Raw genomic sequence first — 26501 nt, 5'->3', positions numbered from 1 at the left:
GCAGCCTTCCTTCTTCCACAAAATGAAAACCAGAGTCCTTAACAGTTCATCTGGCTCTGTGAGACCTGCTCCTCTCTGCCTTGACTGCAGGCTTCCTCTCCCCTACTCCTCTCTCATTCCAGGCCAGCCTCCTTGATATCCCTATAGAGCACACATCTGCCCTTCTTAGGACCATTATTCCAGCTCTTTCCTCTATCTAGCATGCTCTCCCAGACACCTGGTTGGCTCACATTCACTTCTCAATGAGGCCTTCCCTGGCCACCCATTTCATTTTGCTGGTGGTATTGGAACCCAGGACCTCACATATGTCAGGCAAGTGCTCTGTCATCGCCCTCTATCCCCAGCCTGTGGCCACCCATTTTAATATGGCCATTTTCCTAACCATTTATGCAGTATGCCTGTCTCCTTTTCCTGCTCTATTTTTCCCCCAATAGATGTATCACCTGCTTTGTTTACTAATATGTCCCAGATGCATAACTGTGCATGGCTCATATTACCTGTCCTATGTATTCATCTATTTGTTTGTTTATTTGAATAAAGGAAATGACCCCAGGACTTTAACCTTTCCCAATCCATCTCTTTTGAAGTTTCCATTTTAGTTCCCATCCCTTGAAATCTCAGTTCCTTTCCCTAGCTGCCAGGCTGGAGCCCCCAGCCAGGTACTAGAGTCTATACAGCCGGTGTGTGTCAAGAATTCTGCTCCCACTCACAGGGGCCAGTGTTCTAGTTAGATGGAACACTTCCAGGATGGAAGATGCAGGAGGAAAGGAGATGGCTCTAAGCCAACAGTACTCCCTCAGCTATAATGCCCACCCATGGGTAAGAGAGGACTTTTGTGGGCTCTCATTTCACCAAGCATCTTATGATACATTTTTGGGATATAGCCTGCTTGTGAGCTAAGGGTTCTTGGTGTTGTTAAATTTAGGACTGGCGAGTTCTAGGCAAGGCTCTGAAGTGGCACTTTTGTTTCTAGTGTTTCAGGTCTGTACTCTTTGTATGATTGTTCCAATGTCCTCTTTTAGTGGCCCCGTGAGGAGCATACTGGGAACACCACCTTGCAGTGTGGACACTGGGACTCAGAGAGCTTAAGTCACTTTTCAAGGTGACCCAGCTTGTAAGTGGTGGAGTCAGGGTTAGCTCTCAGGCCCACGTGACCCTAGAGCCTGAGCTACTACAGTCTGCTCTCTTCCCCATCTACCATCTTAATCCCAAGCCCTTCCTTAACCTGAGGCTTGATTGACAGGTAAGGAAGGAAAGTACCTCCAACACATCCCCATCCAACAAGTCCCTAAGTTCTGCTGATGTTACCTCCCAATGCTTGTTGACCCTTGTCCCCCACTTCCAGAACCCACCATTGTAATCTGGGACACTCACGGTCACTCCAATGTCACTAGCCTCCCCTTTCTCCACTCTCAGCCCCAACTTTATACTCTTCTAAGAGTGAGTAGTGCTTTGCCCTCTCACACCTGCCTTGCCCACTTTCTCCCTTCACCTTCCGACCTTGCTTTCCTACCTTGAAGTCACACTCATCTTCTAAGATCCAGCTCAGAGTCATCTCCAGAAATCTTTTAGAAACTCCCAGGCTGGACACAGTGCCCTTCCCTGGACTTCTGCAGTGTCCTGTGTGTAACTGCTTTGCCTGTTATTCAGACCCTGTCTCTAGGTCTTCTACATTGTAAGCCTCTTCATCTTTAGGCAACAAATGCCTGACATGCTAGCCAGTGGGTAGGAGGCCCTCAACAAATGCCTGTTGAACTTCACCGTATCTGGTGACCATCCGTTTGTTATAGATCAGGTGCATGCCAGCTGCTGTCCAGGCATTAGCTCATTTAATCCTCACAGTTATTTGTAAGAAAAGTACTTTTGTCCCCAGAAACTGAGATTCAGAGAACTCAGTAACTTGTCCAATGTCATATAATTACTTAGTACTAGAGGTTCAATTTCACCTGAACCAAATGTGTCTAAATCTGATCTTTTTACCTTACTGGGCTGCCACATGTAAGGTGTCTGCATAGGCAGGGATAGAGGCTTAAGCTAAAAAAATTCCTCTTCCTGGGATTGGTGGCACATGCCTGCAATCCTAGCTATTAGGGAGGCTGAGGCAGGCGAATCACAAGTTCAAGGCCAGCCTCAGCAACTTAGCAAGACCCTGTTTTTTTTTTTTTTAATTTTTTTTTTTTTTTAAAATAATTTTTATTTATTTTTATTGTTTAATTTTCGGTGGACACAACATCTTTGTGTGTATGTGGTGCTGAGGATCGAACCCGGGCCGCACGCATGCCAGGCGAGCGCGCTACCGCTTGAGCCACATCCCTAGCCCAAGACCCTGTTTTAAAATAAAAAATAAAAAGGACTGGGGATGTCCTTCAGTGACAAAGCATCCCTGAGTTCAGTCCCCAGTACCAAAGTGGGGAGCAGGGGGAACATTGATCTCTAATGGGGGTGGTGAGGGCCTTCACCAGGCAGTGGGGTGGGAGTTTGGGGGAAGGGAGGTTAAAAAGCCTTCCTCCTTCCCTTGAGGTTCCTCAGGGAATTGTCCACTCAGAGGCTGGGCAGAGTGACATCTCCCCCCCCAGCCCTCTGACTCAAGGACGACACACCTCGCAGCCTTGGGTGTTCTGGATGCTGTATTTCTGGCCCTCTCTGACTCACCTTTGGTCCTTGTCCTCTCCCTGTGCCCCCAGCCCTGGCAGAGTCTGGGGAGAACTCACAGCAGGCCCATGTGCCTGGGTGACAATCTGCTGCAGGTGTGCTCATTCTGCCCCTCTGCCTGTGGCTCCTCCAGGTGGTGTACTTCACGGCCACATTCCCCTACGTTGTGCTGGTGATCCTCCTCATCCGAGGAGTCACCCTGCCTGGAGCTGGAGCTGGGATCTGGTACTTCATCACACCCAAGTGGGAGAAACTCACAGATGCCACGGTGGGCTCACTGTTTCATTTATAGTGGACCCTGGGTGGGGGGAGCCTTCAGGGATGGGTCTCCCTGGGATGGTGTTTGGCAGAAAGGGTCAGATCTTCTCCCCCAGGGAATCTCACTGTCTGCTTCTACAGACCCCTGATAATCTTGGCACATTATGCGCTCAGGAAATATTTAATGAGAAGTGGGTAGCTGAGGGTTTTCAGATTCCTGGAATAGTTGTCCTATAGCTGGAGAAGTCACAAAGGCTGATTATTAAGAATGAAATCCCTTTGGTAGCTCTGGGCCACCTCACACAACTTACTTGTTATGAATTATAGTGCACATAGTTTTGTTGGTTGGAATATAGCAGCACTTAGGTACACTGCAAGCAGTGCTGTTGCTTTAAAAGCCACAGACACATTTGACTACTTCTTGTACACACACAGAAGACGCATACATGCTTGACCTTTCCCTTTGCCTATTCAGTACAGGCACATCTTACTCAAAATTCACAGTCCCCAAAGCTCCAGATGAGGGGGTGATTGTTTAATGAGAGATGAATTTTTCTCACCTTAAAGAAAGCTCTGCTTTTTCAGAGTATGTTAAAAAACACATAACTAGGATGGAATTTGGCTGCACATAACAGAAGATCTCCATCTAATATCAGTTTAAACAAGATATAATTAATTTGTTCCTCATGCACTATGGTGATAGTCAAGGACCTGTTGAGTGACCCCCTGGTGTCATCAGAGACCAGGTTCCTCTCTTTCTGCCCCACCATCCTCAATGATCAGCATCCATATAGCTGCTAGAGCTCTAGTCATCATAACAGCATTCCAGGTAGCACAAAGGGTAGGGGTAGAGAAAAGCAGCCTCCTTCTCTTTTAAAGAGGAGAAGCCCCAGAAGTCCAACATAACAATTTACTTTCGGACATTTGGCCAGAAATAAAGTCATGTTATTTCTCCCCCTAGGTGGGGAAGCTGGACATACAGATGCCCTTAAATCAAATCACAACTTTGCTTCTAGGAAGACATCGAGGAGTGAATATTGAGGCAGGCGCAGACTTTGCCAGCACGCACTTGAACTTTCTTTGTGCTGATAAGCACAATTTAAAAATAGAATTTAATTTACACAGATGATAGGAAACCTACCATATAAATCACATAAGGCTATAGCTTGAACTCTTGAGTGACCTGGAGTTTTATGAAGACAATCAAGAAGAATTACCTAACAGAACCAAGATGTGGCATCAGCCAAGCTCAGGAAGGGTGTGGCACTGTGAGGTCCACTCTCTTGTGGCACCAGGTTTTCTTTACTATCACCGGGGGTCATAGAATTTCAGGTTTTTAATAGCAGTTGTTGTAATCCATAGTAATATCAACTTAAAAGGCTTTTTATGACTATATTTTGCTGTTGTAAATTATTCTTCTAAAGAAAGGGCTCTCCCCTTACGTCTGGGTTTATGTGGTAGGAAATATGAGCATGAAATGTGCATATGGCTTATCAAGTTCCTCCCTTTTGATTAGAGGGAGTTAAAAATCTCTCAGGTAATTTACTGGCACAAGTGAGATATATTTCTCATTTATGTTGGTGTCCAATGTCATCTTGCCTTGTCTGCCTTTTCCCTGGGAAGATGATGTGCCATTGGGCATGTAAGATGGCCCCTCCCCCAAAGCCAGTCTCCTTCGGTGACCTTGACTCTTCTCTCCTTTGGCCTTCCAGGTGTGGAAAGATGCTGCCACTCAGATTTTCTTCTCTTTATCTGCCGCATGGGGAGGTCTGATCACTCTTTCTTCTTATAACAAATTCCATAACAATTGCTACAGGTAAGTGGAGGCCCTCCCAAGAGCCAGAGGTAGCTGGTGAGTGAAAAATAGGGTTGGGGTGGAACAACTGACTGAGTTATCAGGAATCTGATACCACACCCTCACACCTTACCTGATGTACAGATCTCTAGATTTGCCTCTGGCCTAGGAGAAGCCACCTGCCAAGCCTGGCTGCCAACTTCCAGACCCCAACTTGCACTGCTGACTCTGACACATGTTGGTGGCTCAGTGGCTGTTTAGAGGATGGGATTGAGGCCCTCTGGAGATCGCCATGCAGCCAGCTGCATCCCCTGAGAGTCATTTGTGAACTACTATCCACATAATATCAAATAGTAATCAACCACCTACTAAGTATGGTCGTCGGTCACTTGACAAATATTTTTTTAGAGACTCTCCACAGGAAAGACGGGATGGTACACTAGAAAGATCACCTTGGAAGTCAGAGTGCACTTGACTATGAATCCACCATTTTGTAAACCTCCCAGACAAGGATAGATACATCCGTCTTGGAACATCTGTTTCTTACCTACAAAACACACATGATAATATTTTGTTGAGGGGTGAGAGATGTTGTATGCAAAGCCCTCAGAGCAATATTTTGCCCATAGTTGATGCTCAATAAATGGAAGTATTGTTTATTATTACTTTAAAAATACTGCATGAGATATTTTATGAAATATTTTGAAATATTCATGATATGTTCGTGATTGTTTGTTAAATATTTATTTATTTTATTTAATAAATATTTTATGAGATATTTTATAAATTATTTTAAAAATACTATATGAGGTACTTTATGAACCAAGAAAGAGACAGAAAGATTCAAAATGTCCCAGTCTTCACAAAGCTTAGGATCAAGGTGAAGAGGTGTAAGATCATGGGTATGGTTTCAGGTTCAGATTGTCAGACACACTCACTAGACTCAACATGTTCATGGAATACAAGTTTAGTTGATTTTAAGAAGGGGTATTCAGCAGGGTGCATAGCCATGCACAGCAATAGGACCTAGGAGACCTCTGGCACCTAGACTCAGCTTTCAATGTCTCAAGCACAACTTTGGGAATAGAGGATGGTGATGAGCCATGTGAGTGCTGCTCATATTAGAGTGGCTTAAACACCTCTAGTCACCTGGTCTTGGGAGGGTGCAGCCCTGCTCCCATTTGTTTGTAGCTGCCCCCACACATTCTAGGTCATGCATAAAGCAATGCTGGCAACCGGGTGTGGTGAGCTCAGGCTCATGGTTGGATGGAGAGTTTTAGTCCATAGCATCTGCCATAGGAATCCATTAAACTTTCCTTAAGCATCTCTGAAACTACAGGAAGAGATGACAGCTGTGTTGTGGCCTGCATGGTCTGGCACAGCCTTGTGAGGTGAGATTTAGACTGGGCTGAATTTCAGCAGGTGCAAAGGGCGAGGGGGTACAATTTCCAAGTGCAGAAGCAGCCTAAGGTAGAAATGAGTAGGAATGAGTGGGAGAGGGGTGTGTGGAGAGACAGGTAAGTAGGATTGGAGAGATGTTCAAGATTAAGGTGCCAGAACATTCAGTGTCTGGTGAGCGTTCACCAGGGAACCGAGACAGTATCTCTGGAGCTGAGAGTGAGCCCCCGCCCCCACCAGATACTGAATCTTCTGGCCCCTAAAAAATGGAGTTGGTTAGGTCAGTGGCTGAGTTCTCCTCCTTCATGCAAACATGCACACACATACGCATATGCACACACCACATGTTACGCATTTGTCCTTCCCACTCACTTAATGGCAAACACTGGTCTCTCCCTTCCAGGGACACTCTAATTGTAACCTGCACCAACAGTGCCACAAGCATCTTTGCCGGCTTCGTCATCTTCTCCGTTATCGGCTTCATGGCCAATGAACGCAAAGTCAACATTGAGAATGTGGCGGACCAAGGTATGGGGACTTGGTCCCCTGCTGTGTCAGGGAGGTTCGGGGGTCACCTGACTTTCTGGAACAGGTGGAGGTTGGGGAGCCTGAGTGCGCCTCTACAGAGGGACCAAGACAGGCTTCAGGGGGAAGCCCACAGCAGCATGAGTTGACCTGTCTCTAACCAGAGAGATGGCTTTAAAAAGCCTCATTTCCTTTCCCCCCTCCTCCGTCTTCCCTTCGTTCTCTTAACGCCACCCAGCCTGAGTAAGGTCTCTACCTGTCATACCTGTTAGGTACGAGTAGAGGACTAATTAAGCAAATCAGTGCCCCTGGAGCTGATGTGGCCACAGCCTGCCGCAGGATGACATTCCTCTCAGAGGGCTGTGTGGGAACCAGGCATGAACACTTAATGAGCACTGGCTTCCGAGGAGGAGCCTTTTCCTTACAAAGCACTTTCCCGATGGTTAGGTCAGATGTGTTCTCGAGGCCTTCTGCTTAGTTAGCAATGCAGACCTGCTCTTTCATTTTCCCCAGTGAGTGGAAAGGTTGGATGATGGTGGCTGGTGGGAGGGGGCGGGGCTGTGGAATAATTGTTCTCTCTACCCAAGTGATGCTTGTATTCATGGCTAACATTTATATGGTGCTTTCAAGTTTACAGCTTTCACTTTTATTTATTCCATATTTCTAGAATTAGAATTTACAGAGAGAGCATTGAAGATTTTTATTTAACTCTTTGTTTTCCACCTACTCTGGCTCTCAATAAAGGGTCTGGGTATTTAGAGGGTTTGGGGGATGGAGGGATTTCGCTGTGGTTATTGCTTGTCACTATGGTCTTACTCTCTAATTAGGCACTTGTGAGGTGCCTCAGTGTGCAGGGGTTGTGCCAGGTACTAAGGGGCACGTTTCTGGCTCCCCGGCCATCCAGAGGTGAACCTGTGCCAGGATCGTCTGGCAGTCATCTTTTCTACAAGGACCTCATTGCTGTTCTCACATAATGGCTCGGATGTCATTAGAGGAGAGAAGGAAGCTCTAGAAATGTCACCTTTTGGGTGGGCTGATTGATTTCTTCTGTTTCCTTGAGGATAATTAATTGTGGCTTTAATTTGTGCTGACAGAGCCTCAAAGAGTTAAAGAGCAGCTCTATTGCACTGTTGGGGGGGGGGGTGTGCTTGCTCTCCCTGGGGAGAGTGTGAAGCCCATGAAACCCTGAGGGATGTTTGGTTCTGCAGCAGTGCGCTAAATTAGAGGGGCCCTGGGAGCTCAGCAAATGCTTTTTCCTGCAAACTCTTTGTGAGGCAGAGAGAGGAAGGAGGTGAGAAGGCTCTGTCCTCAGGAGTGTCTGAGCCACCCCCAGCTGTCCTGTAACCTCATTTCCTCCCAGCAGAGTTGCTGAAGCAGATGCATGTGTCCCACTTTCTAGCACTTATCTGAGGCATCTTGCTATTTTTTTTTTTTTGTGACATTACTGAGCTTGTTGGAAACAAATGGCCAAGCTGCCAGAAATAGTGATATTTTGAGATGCAGGCCACATAAGTTAACAGTTCTGAGCTCTTTCCTGCCCTCAGAAAGGAATCTGGGTTGGATATGTGGCTCAAATTCCAATAGAATTTGGCTTATTCTCTGTGTGAAGAGCAGCAGACAATTGTCTGTGTTTCTGGAATTTTCCCTTTCCAGTGTTTTTCAGTATTCCTCTGATCTAACAGGGAGAAGAGCACATCTAGAAGGTCTAGCCTGTGGCACTGATACTTGGTCTTTGGTACAGAAACAGTGGGCTTCCTTCCCCAAAGGAGAGAAAGCAGTGGCCCATGGGACTGTCCCTTAGATCCCTTAGGGTAGCTATTTCTGCTCATCTGAACTTGCATATATTCTTATGTGTACTTTACAAGTTTATTACCTCTGGTATAAAGAAGGTTCTGCAGAATCCAGGTCAGATACTTGGGATCAGACTTGCCTTGAATTTCACCCATATTGTAATATGCAACATTATTTGCCTGAAGACATTCAGGATATTTTTGCTAAACCAACGTTGGTAACTAAGCTTTGGTCTTTAGTCAAAAACAGGTTCTCCTTAATGACCGAACACTGTTCTGATTCATTCACTACTCCCTTCTAAGGGAGGCATTTCTTTCAAAATTATGACCCCAAATCTTGACCACATCAGAAATTGGGGTGGGGGGCTGAAGGTGGTATTGATGATGATACCAAATGTGCTCTACTTTTATGACAGGCATAGGGAAGGGAGTCTTCCCAGGGGTCTACTCCAGAAATGAACACTCCAGAGGAGACTGCTTTTTGAGAGCCATCTCCTGCCCATCTGTATCGCTGCCTATGGAGCAGTGATTCATTTTCTGAAAGCTCTACAAAGATGCTTATCCAATAGCAGAAAGACTGGGTTCAACTAGAGCAGACAAACACAATTTTATTTAGAATTCCCAAATATTGATTGGTGGTAACTCCCAATAAACCAGACTAGGCACATCCTAATAGTTCAGAGATCAAATCAAACCCCCTCAAGACTGATTCCACCTTCATCCAACCACATGTACATGCCCTGCATTCCAATCCTTCTGCCCCCAGGCACAGGGTGCAGGTGATGTGTTCTCAGAGAACTCATCCCATTTGAGATAAGTGTCACAGCTGAGTGGCCACCCATGCTGTGCTGCGGGTCTGCATGTATTGCTTTGGCCAGAGACCCATGCTTTGTCTTCAGGGGTGCTCTGCAGTAAGGGAGGCTCTCACTGTGCCATTTCCATAGGCCCTATCTCCACAAGTTACCGGGATGCAGAACTCTATTCATCTCCTGTGACGGGAAGAGTAATAAATAAAGGTCTATGTTTCCTGCATTCTTGCAATGTCCAGGCATGCTCCATGCCATTTGCTTATATTGACAGATTTCATTCTCACAGAGCACTACAAGGGTAGGGGCTATTGTTATCTTCATTGCTTGAGAAGGAAACTCAGGTTTGTCCAGAAAGGTCAAGTGACTCACCTGTGGTACCATGGCTATTAAAAAATAGTATTATTTTCTAGACGATTCCACTCCCCAGGCAACATGGGTAAGTGAAGTTTGCTTTAATGTAGCTTGAAAAAAGAACCTTCATTTGAGTCCTTTAGGGAGACAGCTGAAATTGAAGCAGGCCTAATATTTTGAAACCAACCCCCCTGGGAAGTAGTAACACCCCAAAGGATTGAATCCTGTTTAAGCTTCCTGCTGAGGTCCTGTGGCAGTGGCCATTTAAGACCTTGTCAGCTTTATGGGACTGACTGTCATCAGAGCACTGTGCTGGCTTCCTTGTTCTGCCTGTGAGACCTATTTTGAACTGTAGTTTAATACAGACTTTTCTTTTATGGTTCACATAGGGAGCCTTTAGAGTCTGGCCATACAGTCTGTTCACTAAATGCATAAAGCAGGGGTATTTTAGGCATTTGAGTCTTTATATTTCAAATGCCCTGAGGCCCTAGGCAACATTAGAAACTAATAACCTGATAAATTTCAGTTTTTTAAAAAATGCCATTATGCTTGAGTTATAAAAACTGCAGATGCTGGGGTTTCTGGTTTCCAGATATGGGATGGCTGTGGGTTATCCAGCACTGGTGTTCACTGGTCTCTGCCCATATCATTTCGCTTTCTACTTACAAAGAAACTCACACCTGTCATGTCTTTGGCTATGGTTGGTCATGATGATCTTTCCAGTGAGACCACAAGGCAGGAGGGGATGGCCACAGAGCTTTACAGCAGCTGAGAAAACTCTAAGTTGGACAGCTCCCCAGCAGGGCAGCCTGTGGGATTCTTAGGAAGCTCTGAATCAGAACCTCTAATTGCCAAGTTCATTGTCTTCCTAATAAGAGCTAATATTATGTGAACTTTGATGATGTGCAGGGGTACCGCACTCAGCGTATCACCTGCATTTTAAAATGTGCTCTTCATAACAACATTGTTGATTGAGTTGAGATACTACTGTTATTCCCATTTTTACAGATGGGTAAATTTAAGGCTTCTGGCAATTAAGTAACCCACCTAGGGTTGCGCAGCTGGTAAGTGGTAGAGTCTGGATGTGGATCAGATCTGCCTGACCTTTAGGGACCAAATTCAACCCACACCATGCTTCACTGTCCCTCTTCTTAACGAATTACAGGTGGACTAACATAGCCCCATCTTTACCAAGTAGGGCAAGATCCTAAAGATGGTGGAGAGATTCATGTTTTTTTTGGGAGTGGCTTCTGTTGGAGAACTGAGTAGGAGGGAGTATAGCTAAATGGGGAGATATGTCATTCTGGTGATGTCCTAGCCTTTGGAGCAGGGATCTCTACATCAGCACTGTTGACATTGGGGTTGGGCAATCCTTTGTTGGCGGGAGACTGCCGTGTGCATTGAAGGTTGTCTAGTTGTATCCCTGGCTGTACCCACTAGATGCTGGCAGCCGTACTAATCCACTATAGTTGTGAGAATCAGAAATGTCTCCAGACATTGCCAAATATCTCTTGGTGGTGGGGGGCAATATCATTTCTGACTGAGAACCACTGTTTTAGAGGGTAATTATTATAATCAATAAAACATAATAATCCAACAGAAATGTAGTTTCATATGTTATTTGCATGGAAGACAGCCTGGTCTAATTGGGGAAGCTGGTGGAGATGAGTAAAAAATAAAAACAGTGGACTCAGCATAGAATGAGGAAGAATTCAGGGTCTCCATGGTCAGAAGGCTCTGGAAAGAGGGACCTGGAGCTGAGCAGGCCTGCAGTCATCTGTCTCGTTCCTCCCAGGGCCAGGCATCGCATTTGTGGTTTACCCCGAAGCCTTAACCAGGCTGCCCCTCTCTCCGTTCTGGGCCATCATCTTTTTCCTGATGCTCCTCACTCTCGGACTTGACACCATGGTGAGCCCTTTCCCCTTCTGCCCCTGTCCCAGGTTCCTTCTGAAGACCCTCTTTCCTGGGTCAAGCCTGCAGTAAAGAGGTGACTGAAGGCTTCCCCCGAGCAATGTGGGGAAGGTGAGGTGCCCATCCAGGGCTCAGGATTACTTGGGCAGAGGAGTCACCCTCTCCCTTCCTTCCCTCTCCTGGTTCTCCATGCTAAGTTTTAACCTGCATGTGTCCTGTCTTGGCATCATTTTCCTGAAGTAAATTCCCTGGGGCTGGATAAGGGAGAATATTGTAAAGTGAATTTTAGGGAAATTGCTGTGGGGCTGAGAATACTACAAATCATGCTGACGGGTGCTTAAAGTTCAGTGGTTGGTGCAAAGAGGGTTTTTCCTCAAATAGAAGATCAAATGCAAGGTAACTGGAGGAGAGGAATTTACATCTCATGAATACAAAACGAAGCTTAAAGTGACCTGATGAATGAATATGAGTGTATTCTCCAGGGGCTTGAAAGCACAGTTTCTAAAGCTCATATCCTGCTTGAATTCTCCCAGCCGGCTATGTGAGCTGGGCCCTTTTAGAACCATCAAAAGAATACCATCCTAAAAACCAAACCTAGCCCAGATTTCCCTGGGGAGACACGCAAACGGCTTTTGAGGGCCTTCCGAGTGGGAAAGTTTGACTCAGATACTGTTTCTCGACACTGCTGCAGTTTGCCACCATCGAGACCATAGTGACCTCCATCTCGGATGAGTTCCCCAAGTACCTGCGCACACACAAGCCGGTCTTCACTCTGGGCTGCTGCATTTGTTTCTTCATCATGGGCTTTCCCATGATCACCCAGGTAAGAGGCCTGCTGGACACAGGTCTGGGGTGGCCCAGGTGACTCTCGTTCCCTTTACCCTTAATTCTCGGGCCTCACAACCATAGCTGAATCACTGCCATTTTCATGTAGAGGGAACCAGCCCATTAGGAATTCGAGTAGAGAGGTAAATATGCCATCTTGGCTACTGATGGTGCTTCTGGCATTTTGTAATTAAGATGTAGCCTTCTTGAGCCAACAAGACAGGTGTGTCCCATTTAAGATGGAAAACTTAAAAAATTCGAGTTGCCATTTACCAACCAGATACATTTCCAAGATATTACTCATCACACAAGCTTCCTCCAGTCCTGAATGTCTTGGTAAATTGGACATGAGCTCCCGTAGTATCTACACTGCTCCTGTTGTCTCTGTGACCTTGAGCAAGTCACTAATCTGGGCCTTAGTTTATGTACAAAATGATGGATTGAAATAAGATGGCCTCTAAACCTCATTGATTATAGGGAGACTTGAAAAGTAAAAAAGAGACACATGGGGATGTGTGAGGACTGCTCAGAGATATTCAGAGGTTGTATGAAGGTCAATCAAACGCAGATACACTGGTGGAAATGATCATGGATTGCTTAAAGCAAAAAAGGAAGCCCTCCGGCTGCTTTCACATATATAACTCAGATGTTGACTTTGCCTTTGAAAAATAAGGTGTTAAACTACTTTTTTTTGATGCTTGCTTTATTGTCTAATTCACAGACTGTCAAGGGGCTGCTTTGTTAACTGGCAAGGGCTTCCAGTTTACAACTTGACCAGGTGTAGGTTACTGCTCTTGAGAGAGGGGAGATTCTTTGACTACTGTTCGCACCTGACTCTTCTCAGGATGGAGACAGAACCCAGCTCCTAGATTCATTTTGATGTTGGTTGTTTCTCTCTCCTGTTAGGGTGGGATTTACATGTTTCAGCTTGTGGACACGTATGCTGCTTCCTACGCCCTCGTCATCATTGCCATATTTGAGCTTGTTGGGATCTCCTATGTGTACGGTAAGGGAATCGCTGTGTCTGCTCTCCAGGTAGAACTTCAGTGTCTCTAAGGCATTCCTTGCAAGAAGAGTCCACATATTTAACAAGGCAATTAAAGATTTAATTGCACCTTTATATCCGAGCTTGTCAGGACCACTGTGATCCAGACTTAATAGAGAAATAAACAGTAGCTGATGGTGAAACTCTGAAACTTTGTGTCAGAAACTCCAGGACCCTGTCTTTGGTTATGGTCTGACATGTGAACAGTTAATGCCTGTGGACAGTGGCTAGGGAAGGGAGGAGGAGGGCCACTTTGTAGGTGTGAAATTATTTCTTGCAATGTCTGCATAGCTGGAGGTGTGGGGGAATTCTGCATCTGGTCTCTGGATACAATCATGAGAACAGAGACCCCTTGGCTCACAGATCCTTAGGAAATTATTAGCACAAGGAGAGCTTGTGACCCAATATCTTAATCTCAGATTTTCCCAGGAATAAACTACCAGTTCCCTTATGATTTACTCATCCTACTATCACCATAGCAACCTGTATCCCATAATCAGTGGAGCTGTTGTCAAGAACAACGGGAGTGCTGAGCCACCAGATGCCATCTTTGTCCTTTGTGTGAAGGTGCTTGTCCTTGGGCTCTCACCAGGGCGTCTCCTGGACCCTGTCAGTCAGGACAAGGAAGACCTATTTGATTCAAGGAACTGTTGACTTCTGTGTTTCTGAAAGTCTGCTCAGAACTGTTCCTACACTAAAGCCTCCCTAATATTGATATGGCCACCAAAGCAAATATCAAATAGGTGAAAATTTCCAGTTCAGACTATCTAACTGTATTTCAACTCCCCCAAAGAGATAGCAACATGCTCTGATCAAAAAGGTGAAGCAGTGGTCGCTTGGAGTGCAGGGTGTAAGGGCCCTCAGATGCATCCCATGAATCCCAGAGGAAGAGGGGTCCAGGCAAGAACCAGGGGTACTTTCAGAGTTCTTCCCTTTAAACTGGGGCCCAATAAAGCTCACCCTGGCTGCCATGTGTTCTTGATATGAGCATCTTTTAATGTAATCATTAGTTTTTCACTCAACAGGTGATCAATGTTTTTTTTTTTTTTTTACTTTCCTGGAAAATTCCTTAAGATGGAGGAGGATGGTTAGGAATCAAGGAAACCCTGGTACCCCAGAAACGGGAAAATACTGAAGTCAGTTTTGAGTATTGGTTGAAAGGGAATTTGTCTCAGACTAGATATCATATCCCTAAAAGGAAGAGTTTAGTTCCTGGCAAGAGGAGTGGGTAGGTCTGCCAGCCATCCTGAGGAGATCAGAGACCAACCTGCCAACATGTTTGGCTGAATAGACAGCCTGGACCCTGCAGTAATGCTGCGATGGAAGATCTGATGTCAGAGTGAGGGTGAAGCTTCAAAGCACTTTCTGTCGGAGCAGAGAATGGCAGAAGCCCAGTGAGATCCAGCACAGTGGATCTTAACTGTCTGCCCAGATACCAAAGGGCTTGTCTTAGGCAAGGAGAGGTCTCTGAGGTCCTGATTTGGAAACTCAAACCCTGGTGGGTCCACATATTAGTGAAATCACCAGATGGTCTGTCGGTAGAGTCAGGAAAGCACTTCCTTTGCAGCGCTGGTGCAAGTGCAGAGAGAGTTATCTCATTTACCTCCTCCTTTACCTGTTTCCTAACTGCTAATTGCTGCATAAAGTACATTTGCACAGTTCTCTCCTGTAAAATAGGTCTTTTCAGTATAGTTTAAAAGCATCATTAAATATAGAAACCTTTTAATGTTTCTGTTTTTAGAAGTTAAATGGCTTTCTTTCCCCTTCCCTCATATACATCTGGTAGTAGATCTCTTGGTTTGAAAGGAATAAATAAATCCTGAGTGCTTCAGTTCCTGGTTCATGATGGATTTACAGGAGACAGAAAACCCTGGGTCTTTAAGGGTACTGACACTGGGTAGCCTCCAGAATCAGGTTGACTCCATGCTAGACTCAGGCTAGACTTGGATCTTGATGGAGTTTGAAGAAACAAAATTTCAGGAAGAAATAGTTAATTAAGCTAACAGTTGTCAGAGATGAAAGGAAAAGCCTGCACAAATATGTAATCATATTCCCGAGGACAGTGCACTCTATTGAGATCGTGAGGCCCCAGACCTCGAGGTTAGTGTGAGGCAGTTGAACACAGAACTGTGAAGAATGAGCATGAACCTGATCAATTTGGTGCATCGCCTTTCAGGCTGCAGAATCTTAAAAATAAGCAAGTAAATTACAGAGATTTGTGTTTTCTGTTTATTTTTGATAGTGTCTACATTCTAGAGGATGCCTCTCAATCGGTTGATATATGGTGTAGGCAGTTTTCAAGTTTTATCATTAGACTAAAAGAGCTGACCCAAATTCTTAGATTAACATGCCTCAGAGGCCAATCCCCAGGTTGGAGGGACCCAGGGGTAAAGGTAGAACTCCCCGAGTGTGGTATAGGAGTGATCCTTTTAATTGGCTTTTTTGGGGGGTGGTGTGGCAGGGAGGAGGTACCAGGGATTGAACTCAGGGGCACTTAACCACTAAGCCACATCCCCAGTCCTATTTTTCATTTTATTTAGAGACAGGGTCTCACTGAGTTGCTTAGTGTCTTGTTTTTGCTGAGGCTGGCTTTGTCTTTGTGGTACTAGGGATTGAACCCAGGGCTTATGTACATTGGAGGCAAGCACTCTACCAACTGAGCTATACTCCCAGCCCCCTGAGGGTGGCTTTGAACTCCCCCTCCTTCTGCATCAGCCTCCCAAGCCACTGGGATTATAGGTGTGTGCCACCTTGCCTGGCAACTTCAACTGGCTTTTTAACCAAAGGAGAGTCACTTTGAAAAAGTGAAGTGCATGTTTCTGGGAGCCAGCAGGGGACCTTCTGGCTGGAGAAACAAGGTGATTGAACAGTGTCCACTGAGGCATCACACCTACTGACCGCTTGCCTCTGACTCCTTGCTAGGTACAATCATCTTCCTCTGTGTTCCACTTGAGTTGGTTGGTGCTTTAGCACCCCACCCCTAGCCTGCTCTCTCCACACCCTGTGAGAGTTGTTGGTTTTCCACCAACCAACTTTCCACCAAAAGCCACGGCTTTTACAAGATGGCATGTGTTTTCTTCAGTTCTTGTTGCTCATTTTGCTGGCAGAACTTCATAAGATTTTTAAAGTACAAAATAAAACAAAACATAAACAAAGAGCAAACAAAAGCTGCTCCCCCATGAATTCTGAAAATCCAAGCTTCGTTTTTTTTTTTTTTTTTTTTCCCTTCATGGCCCCCGTACCTGAACTCCATCTTTACTTGTGTTTCAGTTGAAATGACTCTGTATATACCTCCCACTTTAGGATGTAGCATTCCCAAGCTCCATATCCTGGGGTTCAGTATGCATTAGAAATGAGAGACTTCAGTCCATTAATAACTCACACTGTGAATATGTGTGAGTAAATAACCAAGTATTTATTAAGTGCTTACTGTGTGCTCCCAGAAAAGGGAGTAGTGAGGGGAAGGGGTGGTTTCTTACATTCATGGCATTTGCTCACTAGTTACCAAGGCAGAGCAAACACACTGAGGACATTGAGAAGACTGTCAGGGCTAAGCTGGGCACCTGGCTGTGAAACCTTTAACTATCCAGAGATGAAGGAGAGCCTCTGTAGTTAGGAAAACCTTGAGAAGGTGGTGTCTCAGAGATAATAGAAAAACAAGCAAATAAATACTGAGCCTTAGGGAGTGCTAAGCTGAATTCCCCACCAAAGCAGGGGAATCCTAGTTAACAGAGGGATTTGACTCTCAGGGGGGTAGGGCCTTCACAGTAGCTATTAGAGGAATAATATGGGGGTTTACTTGTCTGGAGCCTACACACAGAATGGAGGCATAATTTCTGGGACCCAGCACAAAATTAAAATATGGAGTCTCTTATTAAAAATCATGTAAGGATTTCAAGGTGGTGGTAGTAGAGCAATAAGCAAGGGGAGGGGGGTGTCTTTCTGGGTCTCGGTGAGTCTGCATAGCTCAAGGCCAGAAGCCGCTCTGGCTGCTCCCAGAAACTACATCCAGGCCAGGGGCAGGGACATGACTTATCAGCACAAAAGCCCCTAATTACATAAGCACAAGTCTACCCAGTCTAGGATTGGTTGTCTGCATGTAGCTTGTTGGGGGTTGGTTTCTGAGTCTCACATGTGTTTGTTGAGTCTAGAATAGTTGGCATGAGTTCAGCTTTTTTTTTTTTTTCTCCTCCTGTTTTTCTGATAATTCAGACTAGTGATTGAGAGGTGGTGGTTCAGATTCCTTTGGGGCCCAACTACTTGCTGTCCTATATCTCTAGGCTCAAGGACAGGCAGCAGATAAGTCTTTTGAACATGCTCAAGGCTCCATGAACAATTTGTTTATTGTAAGTTAGGCTTTGAAGGCAAGATGGAATTGGATTGGTGGAAAGCATGGAGCAGGCAGGAGAAGCCAAATAAAAAAGGCCTAAGGTGAAGATAGCCACTAACTCAGTAAGAGACTCAGGTGGGGGCTGGGGTGTGAGCCAGGACATGGGCGGGCTGGGGCTGAAGGGATGGGAGATCTTGACTCAGGAATGGGCACAAGGCAGGAGGGTTGCCCAGTGGCTCCCAACTGGTACCCCTTGGCTGCATCTGCAAGGGCAGCTTTTAAGCTGGCAGAACAAGCAGCCATCACAGGACCTGGAGCTGTCGGAGGTAGAGGCCGGGTCCCTTGTATGAGGTCCAGGGAGGAAGATGAACTGGCCTGGGAGCCCAAGCCTTTGCACTGCCAGTCCTGGGACTGCTCCTCTGCATGGGGCTCCCTCTTGCCATCATCCCTCCCTTCCCACAGCTGGGGACCAGTTCTTCGTCCCCTCTGGGAAAACTGAACATTTTAACCATGATCCCTTCCTCTAGGATGAGGCTTCCAGCTGTCCCCCTCAGGTCTAACTTTGACCCTGTCATGTCAGTGTCCCCATTCAAGCCACACATCACCATCTCTTGGGGATAGTTTTATGGTGAAGAACTTGGCAATAGGGTTAGCTGATAACAGAAATTTCTAGCACCTTACTTTGTCATTTTTGTTTCTTTCATTCAACTGAGATCTGATTTCAGTGTTTTGGTTTCGAGGGCCTCAGCTTCACCTTCTGTTTCTTTGGTTCTCTCCTTTCATGGAAGCCCAAGGGGCCTAGTGTCTGGTGGTCACTTATCTGAAGGCGTTTGATAGAACACTAAAGGAAACAAATGAGAAAACAAATCCAAAGTTGGCATGGCCCACTATTCAAAACATTCAGTAATTACTGGTAGATGCAAAAAAGCAAAGCAGAGCCTCCTTGCACCACGGATGGACCTCTGGACAGGCCTTAAGTTGGCTCAGTCTCCTCAATAAACCAATGAAAGATCAGAGAGGGAGGACTTACGTAAGGTCACACAGTGAGTTAGTTGCAGAATTGGGGTTCAAGTTTTAGATCCTAACATACTGATTTCAAATCCTTTGGATATAGATTGAGTAGTAGGACTGCTGGATCTTATGGAACTATTTTTTAATTTTTTGAGAGCCTCCAGAAGGTTATCCATAATGGCTATACTAATTTATATTCCCGTCAACAGTGTACTAGGGTTCCTTCTTCTCTGCAAGGAGCACATATCTTGAGTATACAGCTGGATGAATTTTCAGAGCTGCTAAATACAAAGGAGCTTGAACTTGGGGGACCTTTACGGTTCCTTTGGCATATTCATTCCACAGATCTGAGAAGGCCACACTTCTGACAAGCTCAGGAAAGAATGCAGGGAACAGCTCAGCTCCAAGACATTTTTCAATGGCCTTTCCTTTCCAGGAAGCTTTCCTAAATCGAGTGGGTGCAGGGATGGTGTTGGGTGGGGCCAAAATTACTGTCACTTCTGCATTTTACTTTATACAGTTGTCCAAGAGGACAGCAGCCCTTTAGTCCCAACACAGTGGGTGACGCCCACTTGGAATTTGCGTGGGGTTTCCCCTGCCATGATTGTCTTAAGAAGGGCAAAGATAACTGGGCTCACTGGAGGAGTTTTATTGGGAGAGTGGGGACATGAAACCAGTGTACAGTGACTCTCACTCTAAATCCCAGGGCTTTTATAATACACTCTGTTTATTGACCACAATCTTAATTGGTTTTGCCAGACTAGTCACTAAGCACATAAGGCCATCTCACAAAACAGCCTCTTGCACTTGAACATGGCAGGCTGTGGCAGTGCTAAGACACTTGGGTTGGGCTGGAAATGAGCTTTTTAGATGTCATTGTGGGCTGACATTTTTGAACCTCACTGCAGAGAGTATGTAATATCTATTTAAATGTTCAATTTGCCCTAATCTTCCTGGCAACGAGTCATTTGTCTGCTCTTTCCCTGCATAATAGGGGTCATGTTGACACCAGGCTGGGGCCATCCCTAGCCAATGGCTCTCGAGTAAGGGGCTTGAGTGCCTGCCCTCTGCTCTCTCCTTAGCCCCTGCCACTGCACCTCAGACTTGGTCTCTGCTTGTCTATTGCAGGCTTGCAAAGATTCTGTGAAGATATAGAGATGATGATTGGATTCCAGCCTAACATTTTCTGGAAAGTCTGCTGGGCGTTTGTAACTCCAACCATTTTAACTGTAAGAATTGCATGCTTTCTCATGCAAATAGCACCTTGTGTGTGTGTGTGTGTGTGTGTGTGTGTGTGTGTGTATGCAATGTTTGATGTTTGAAAACCTGTATGTATGAGTCTGGGAAGCTGGTGGGATGGGTATTATTCTTTTAGGTGAAGAAACTGAGGTTCAGAGAGGTGAAATGACATGCCTGAAGGTGCTTAAATGGTCAGGGATTAGTGCATAGGCTTTTGGAGTACCCCAGCAGAACACTGACCCTTCCTTATATCTGCCTGCCTTAAGTATTGACAGCATTCATAGCCCAAAGCTGCCACACACTAACCGTGTTTCAGGCTGTGTTCAAGGTGCTTTATATGTATAGCCTCATTTCCCTCTCACAGTATTCCCGTGAGGCAGGCATTATAATTAACATCCATTTTTCAGGTGAGGAAACTGAAACCCAGAGGATATGACTTGTACACTAATAATTAGCAACAGCCTGGATTTGAACCCAGGCAGTCTGGCTCCTAACCACTACTCAGTACAGCTGCTGTACAGATAAGAGAGCATTAATTAGATCATTATTGTTCATTTTTATTGCTTTGGAGAACTATCTTTTCATCCTCAAGTGTGAAGATGACATTTTGGGATCATCAGACATTCATCTTTTTAAAGATCAGAATGTTTCACGTGTCAGTAAATCTGCATAGGGGCTTATACTTGCATCTTGTCACCTCTGTTATTGTGCCATAAGCCTTCAATTTCGCCTTGCTTTGCTCTCCAAGCACAGTCATTAACAGAGATCTTGCCCTTCCCCTTTGGCTTGCCTTTCTCCTCTTTGGCTTGGGAGTGTCATGTTGGCAAGGCTAGAGGAGGCAGTTATTTTTGCTTGACCCAGTAGGTGGCAGTAGAAACCAGATTAAGACCTTTGAATGCAGGATACCAGCTTTGCTTATGAAACACATCGCAAAGAAAATTTCCTTCCTTCCTTCCTTCCTTCCTTCCTTCCTTCCTTCCTTCTTCTTTCCAGAGTAAAATATAATCATAATACTTCTTCCTGAAAAGCTAGAAATTTAGACACAAAAACTATTAATTCCCCAGATCAACATCATATCCACATTGGAACCCCTATTTTAGAGGCTGTAATTAGTCTGAATAGCCCCACCAGCTTGGGACATGAATAGGAAAGGATTAAGATAGCTTTCACCCCCTTGAGTTCAGGTCTGAGGTGTGTGTGAAGATCCTCCTTATTGCTGGGGGCAACACTCCCACAGAATGCCTTCTGCTATCAGAGACCCTCTGGACAGTAGGGTTCCCTGTCTCTGCTGAGCATTGATATTTTCCCAGTTATTATCCCTCATGATTTATTCTTCTCTTTTGCTTCTTCCGATCCTAGGAGAGCTTCAGAGAATTTGATTATATTCTGCAGAAAAAAATCCCACAATAATAACCAGCACTCCTCTGTGTTGAGGTTTATTACAATTTAAAACAATATCCCCAAAGTCCATGGCCACTCTGCCTGGTGGGTGATTCTCTCTCCAATTCACAGCTGTGTTCACTGAGGCTTGAAGAGGTTAAGGAACTTGCCCTGGGCTAGAAGGCTTGTAGAGCCAGTAATTGAACCTAGGGCTTTCTAGGCTTGAAGTTCATGCTCTAATACATTTCTAACACCTAGGCTCTCATTTCCGAGTGGAGTTTGGCCAGTTTGGATTAAAACAGTTCTAGTCTTTGTGAACAGAATGCCAGGGAAGAGGAATTATAGGAACTTCTTGTGTTTTTTGAGACAGTTTCTCAATTATGCTATAATTTCCTAGATTTTCATTATATGAATCCTGAGAAAGTTGTGGAGCGGTCTCAGAAAATATTTGAACCAGATTGCCCTTCCGTGTTGTTTGGAACGTAGGGACAATTTGAAGCCATTTAATCTATTATCACCATCAACCTACGGGTCTCTTTCTGGTACCTTCTTTGGCTGCCATCAGCAAAAGGTCAGGATGACTTGGTGGCTAAATTATCATCTCTAACAGCCAGACCCAGTGAGGTCTTGATAAATCCCCTCCCCTTTTTTTTTAAAATCAAACCTGGCTTGGAAAAGGGAACAAGTTTGGCAAAGAATAAGTTTGTGCCTATAAGTTTGACGTGATATTTGTGTAACTAGAAATGGGTGTCAAAGGACTAAGTCCAACACTTAGTTTTTGCCATTTACCCTTGTGTAAAATGGTTAGTTGTAGTGTGCTGGAATAGGCTAAGATTATGGGTTTAAATTACCTCAGAGCCCCTGAAATAAAATTGATCATTTTTATATGTGCCTTCATGGATTTATAGAGTTATAAATATTCTCCATGCAATTATTGTATACATAGTCAGATCATGTTACTGAGTTATGCACACACATAAGCAGATGTATTGCTATTTATATAGTAAATGAAATGGAGCAGCTTACCATAATTACATTAGGCCATACTTCCAATAGACTGGTTAATAAAGCTTATAACTCTAGGGGCAAGTGTTTAAAAGGAGGACTAAAGACTAAAGGAGACATCTCTTTCCATAGAAGCATTTTTTCAACAGTTGTCTTCAGACTCATGTTGCTTTGAATTGGTATATTTAATTATTGTTACATTGAAATAATCACTTGTCCTGGTCACTTGGGCTTTGCAATGATAACATAGATGCCTAGCATTTATACAGTGTTTCATGCTTTTCCAAAATATGTCCAGATATAATTTTTTTTGTTACATAATTCCCTTTGATCTTTTCTGGGGCAGTTATTTTATAGCTTAGGATAGGATGAGAAAGGTGGAATTGAGAAGAGGACTTCAGTGGGTGAATTGGTCCCGGCTGCTGCTGCTGTAGGAAGAATGCATACAGGAGTCACAGGAGTCACATAATTTTTCTCAGGATATGCCCTCCCCCCAAAAAAAACAAAACGCTTGGCCAGAGCAGTTAGAAGCCTTGCTCTGTCTTTGCAGGTGCCCAGCATCTGCATCCCTTGCTCCTCTCCAGCTGCACTGGCCAGGCCTTCACAGGAACCTCATGGCAGCTGCAGCCAAAGTGGATAGTGACAGGAAATAATGGGCAGAAAATAAATCATGACCTCTCTTAAAATCGAAGGGGGACTCTTGAGTAAATACTAGACTGTTTTCCCCAGAAAACCCCTGTGCTTTATTCACACTGTGAAATATATCCGTTTTATAGCAGAGAAGTCTGAGACATAAAGGTCCCTCAGCTAATTAGTGGAGGACCAAGATTAGCCTTCAGGTCTCTGGGGTCTAGCTGGATGTTGGGTGTTGACGCCCATTCACCTTGAGTCCATTGACAGGGGAGCTGTGCATCTTCTCTCTTTGTCCCACAGCTTATTATAGGTAGGAGCAGGCTTCCAGCTCAGTCACTGCTTGGGGACCGCTTTGGGTCTCATTTAGCGAGCTTTAGAGACAGCTCCTGGATGTGGGCCATTCCCCATGCAAGGAAAAAGCCAAGTAGATTCAAATTTTTTTTAAAAAATAAAATGTGTAAATTTAACCATTTTTTTTCTTTTATAACAAAGCTTGATTATCCACTGTAGGAAGTACAGACTACCCCATAGAACCTCCCCTGCCTCACCATTAGTTGCTTTAGTGTGAATCCTTTCCACTTATCCTCTCAGCCTGTCTGTGTGAATATACATGCATACATATGGCTCAGCTCCTAGGGGGCAGCAAATGCAGGGGCAGCAGCTAACTCTGTGTGATCTTCATTTCCTGGAAATTCAGTTTCTTCCTTTGGAAAATTCTGTTTCAGAGTTGACATGGTATAAAATGAGATAATAGATACAAATGCATCCATCTCATAACAGGTTCGGCGCATGCCTGTTGAAGGAGTGAGTAATCACTTCACTACCCTAATGCATATCTTTTCTCTTTTCTTCCTAGTTTATCCTTTGCTTCAGCTTTTACCAGTGGGAGCCCATGACCTATGGATCTTACCGCTACCCTAACTGGTCCATGGTGCTGGGCTGGCTAATGCTTGCCTGTTCTGTTATCTGGATCCCAATTATGTTTGTGATAAAAATGTATCTGGCACCTGGCAGATTTATTGAGGTAATTCTACCCCCTCCCTTCCTCTGCCATCCTCTCCCAAGGGAAAGCCCCTAAAAGCTCTGTGCATTAAAAAACAAAAGATTCAGTAAACTTATTCAAGAGGGAGACTCGGTGATTAAGTGATTACAGTTGCCACTGTTTCTATTAATCCCATTTTTATTATGTATTATTCCTCTAATGGAGGGGCTCAGCCAATCCACAGGCTGAGCTGTTATTATGCTATTCCTCAGTGTGGTGACAGCTCTGGGGAATAAATGATCGGAGTGCCTCCTCCTCTCCCCTCATCCACAATTTAAATCCCAGTGTTTGTTTTAACCACACATCAGATTTCTCTTTCCTGATGTTCCTCTCTGTCCAAGCCTCCTCCCTCCCGAAAATTTCTTACCGTTAAGCTTGAAATTACTACCCCTTCCTACTGTCCCTGTGTTAGGAATGACTGAGGGTCCAGACTGATTAATGTCAATATTATAGAATGTAGTAAGTTCCGGGATATAACTGGAATGAGGTGAGACTTGTTTTTCTTTATCAAGCAAATCCTTGCTGGACCCATTCCCATTTGTAATGCAGAGTATCCCCGCCTTCACCCAGAGCAGATGGGAAGGGAACTGCTGCTTGCTGAGCCACTGTGAAGAATGCTCAGGTTATTTTTGAGAAGCCACTTGCTCAGGTGTGCTAGGAACCAATCAGCCCTGCCTCCATCTTGAAGGCCTGGCGTTTTACAATAGACCATTGCTACCTAGGGTGTGGGGGAGGGCCCACTAGGGAGCTGGTTGGAAATGTGAACCATCAGGATATAGGCAGTTCCACTGAACCAGGATCCTGAAGAAAGGGAACCCTGGCATCATCTCCAGATGATTTAGGCACACCTGTCAGTAGAGGGCAGAGAAGAACAGCTGTCTGGGCTTTGCCTTTGGGCAGCCAGAATGATAAAAGGAAGAGGCTTGGGAGGGAAGAAGCAGGACGGAAGTAAGATGCATAGGAAGTCCACAGCACAGATGTCCACTTAAGGGTGGGGGTAGTTTTTGCTTTTATTTGGCCTACAGATGGAGACAGAATTGGTAAGGAGAGGTGTAGGAAGTCTTCTTATTGAAGCAGTACTCCAGTTTGAATCCTTAGGAAACTCCGTTCATTCATTATCCCTTTGAGATAAATTAACCCTGGCCCCATTCACCCCCAGGGGCTCCTCACCCCCACCTCAGATCAAGCTCCCCACCAATAGGCGCAAAGAAAGATCTCTTTCCCTCTGAACAGAACCTGGGTCAGCCTCTGCTGCTGTTGTCTTAGGATGAAATTCTCTAAACTGATGAGTCGGCTCTATAAATTTATTATGGTTGATTTGGGACACAAAGGTTGCAAACTGATGATTAAGGGGAGATTAAACTAACAGCTATAAGAACCAGCTTCACTTTAATAGGTAATAAACACATAATTATTCCCTCTTATGTAGTCAGAAATATGTTTTCTTTCCTTTTCCTAGAAAATGTTCCAGTCAAATTATGTTTTCCATAAAAAATTCAGTTGAAGGAGTAGAGACACTCCCATTATTTTCAGCTTGCCTGCAAGAACCAATACTGCTGAACCAAGTCAGAAGCATATATTTTTGTCAACAGATAATTAAAATCTCTGCTCACTCTTGGCGACGTATCTTTGGGGTTGGGATTTTTTTTTTCCCGGTCATTTATATACTTTGGGGAAATATGCTAAAGAAAATCCAATTATTTTGATGCAGCAACCCACTGTTGAGACTACAGAACAAAAGTAATTGAGCACATGTCTTTTTCAGGCTGAATTCAGTAGTGGAGAGGAATCTCACAGATTCCCTTCATTTGGAAGGAAAAAAATGTATAATTAAAATCTGGGCCCTTTATCCTCTATTAATCTTATACAAGGCAAACATGGAAATATGTAATATCGCTTTCAGGAAGATGTAAATAATTTCAAGTGAACCAAGCAGTCTCCTCTTTATTTGTCCCTGACCTAGCTCAGTAACAGGGCTGATCTTCCTAACTGCCCATTTTGTGGGGGGCCTCGTGGCCAAGCAGGGGCTCTGGCAAATGTCCTAAGCAGCTTGGGTGGGGTGGCCCCTAAGGGAGGGAGGTGCATTACTTCTGTAACCATGTGTGTCTTTGACTTCTCCACAGAGGCTGAAGTTGGTGTGCTCGCCACAGCCCGACTGGGGCCCATTCTTAGCCCAACACCGCGGGGAACGTTACAAGAACATGATCGACCCCTTGGGCACCTCTTCCCTGGGACTCAAACTGCCAGTAAAGGATTTGGAACTGGGAACCCAGTGCTAGTCCAATGCTGTGGGATATTCCAGACTTAATCCTGTTTTCCTGTCTGCCTCTGCCTAAGATTTTCCCCAGCTTTCCTCCCATTTTCCTTCTTTCTCCCCACATCTTGGTTCACAGCCATGCATGAGATGGTCACATAGAAAAGTAAGGCATAGTGACGCGTGACGCATGCTGTAGTGAGAGCCACACGGGCCACTTGGAGCGCTACTTGCCTGTGTCCATGGTG

The 26501-nt window shown here is 44.9% G+C and overlaps 1 protein-coding gene across 1 annotated transcript in view; it reads left to right on the top strand.

Moving 5' to 3' along the window:
• Positions 1-26278, top strand: part of Slc6a5 (solute carrier family 6 member 5) — a 48219-nt gene extending 21941 nt beyond the window's left edge. Inside the window, exons 8-16 of the mRNA XM_046437929.1 lie at positions 2786-2920; positions 4623-4726; positions 6507-6631; positions 11374-11486; positions 12181-12312; positions 13221-13320; positions 19829-19929; positions 23814-23981; positions 26123-26278. Of these exons, the coding sequence (XP_046293885.1) occupies positions 2786-2920; positions 4623-4726; positions 6507-6631; positions 11374-11486; positions 12181-12312; positions 13221-13320; positions 19829-19929; positions 23814-23981; positions 26123-26278 (1134 nt within the window). The remainder of the gene's footprint in view (positions 1-2785; positions 2921-4622; positions 4727-6506; positions 6632-11373; positions 11487-12180; positions 12313-13220; positions 13321-19828; positions 19930-23813; positions 23982-26122) is intronic.
• Positions 26279-26501: the final 223 nt, after the last annotated feature.

Source organism: Marmota monax, unplaced genomic scaffold, assembly GCF_021218885.2.
Source record: "Marmota monax isolate L192 unplaced genomic scaffold, Marmota_monax_Labrador192_F-V1.1 WCK01_AAM20220418_F8-fsc00061, whole genome shotgun sequence".
NCBI classification, from domain to species: domain Eukaryota; kingdom Metazoa; phylum Chordata; class Mammalia; order Rodentia; family Sciuridae; genus Marmota; species Marmota monax.
The sequence above is the reverse complement of the archived record's forward strand: the minus strand, read 5'-3'. Positions and strand labels throughout refer to the sequence as shown.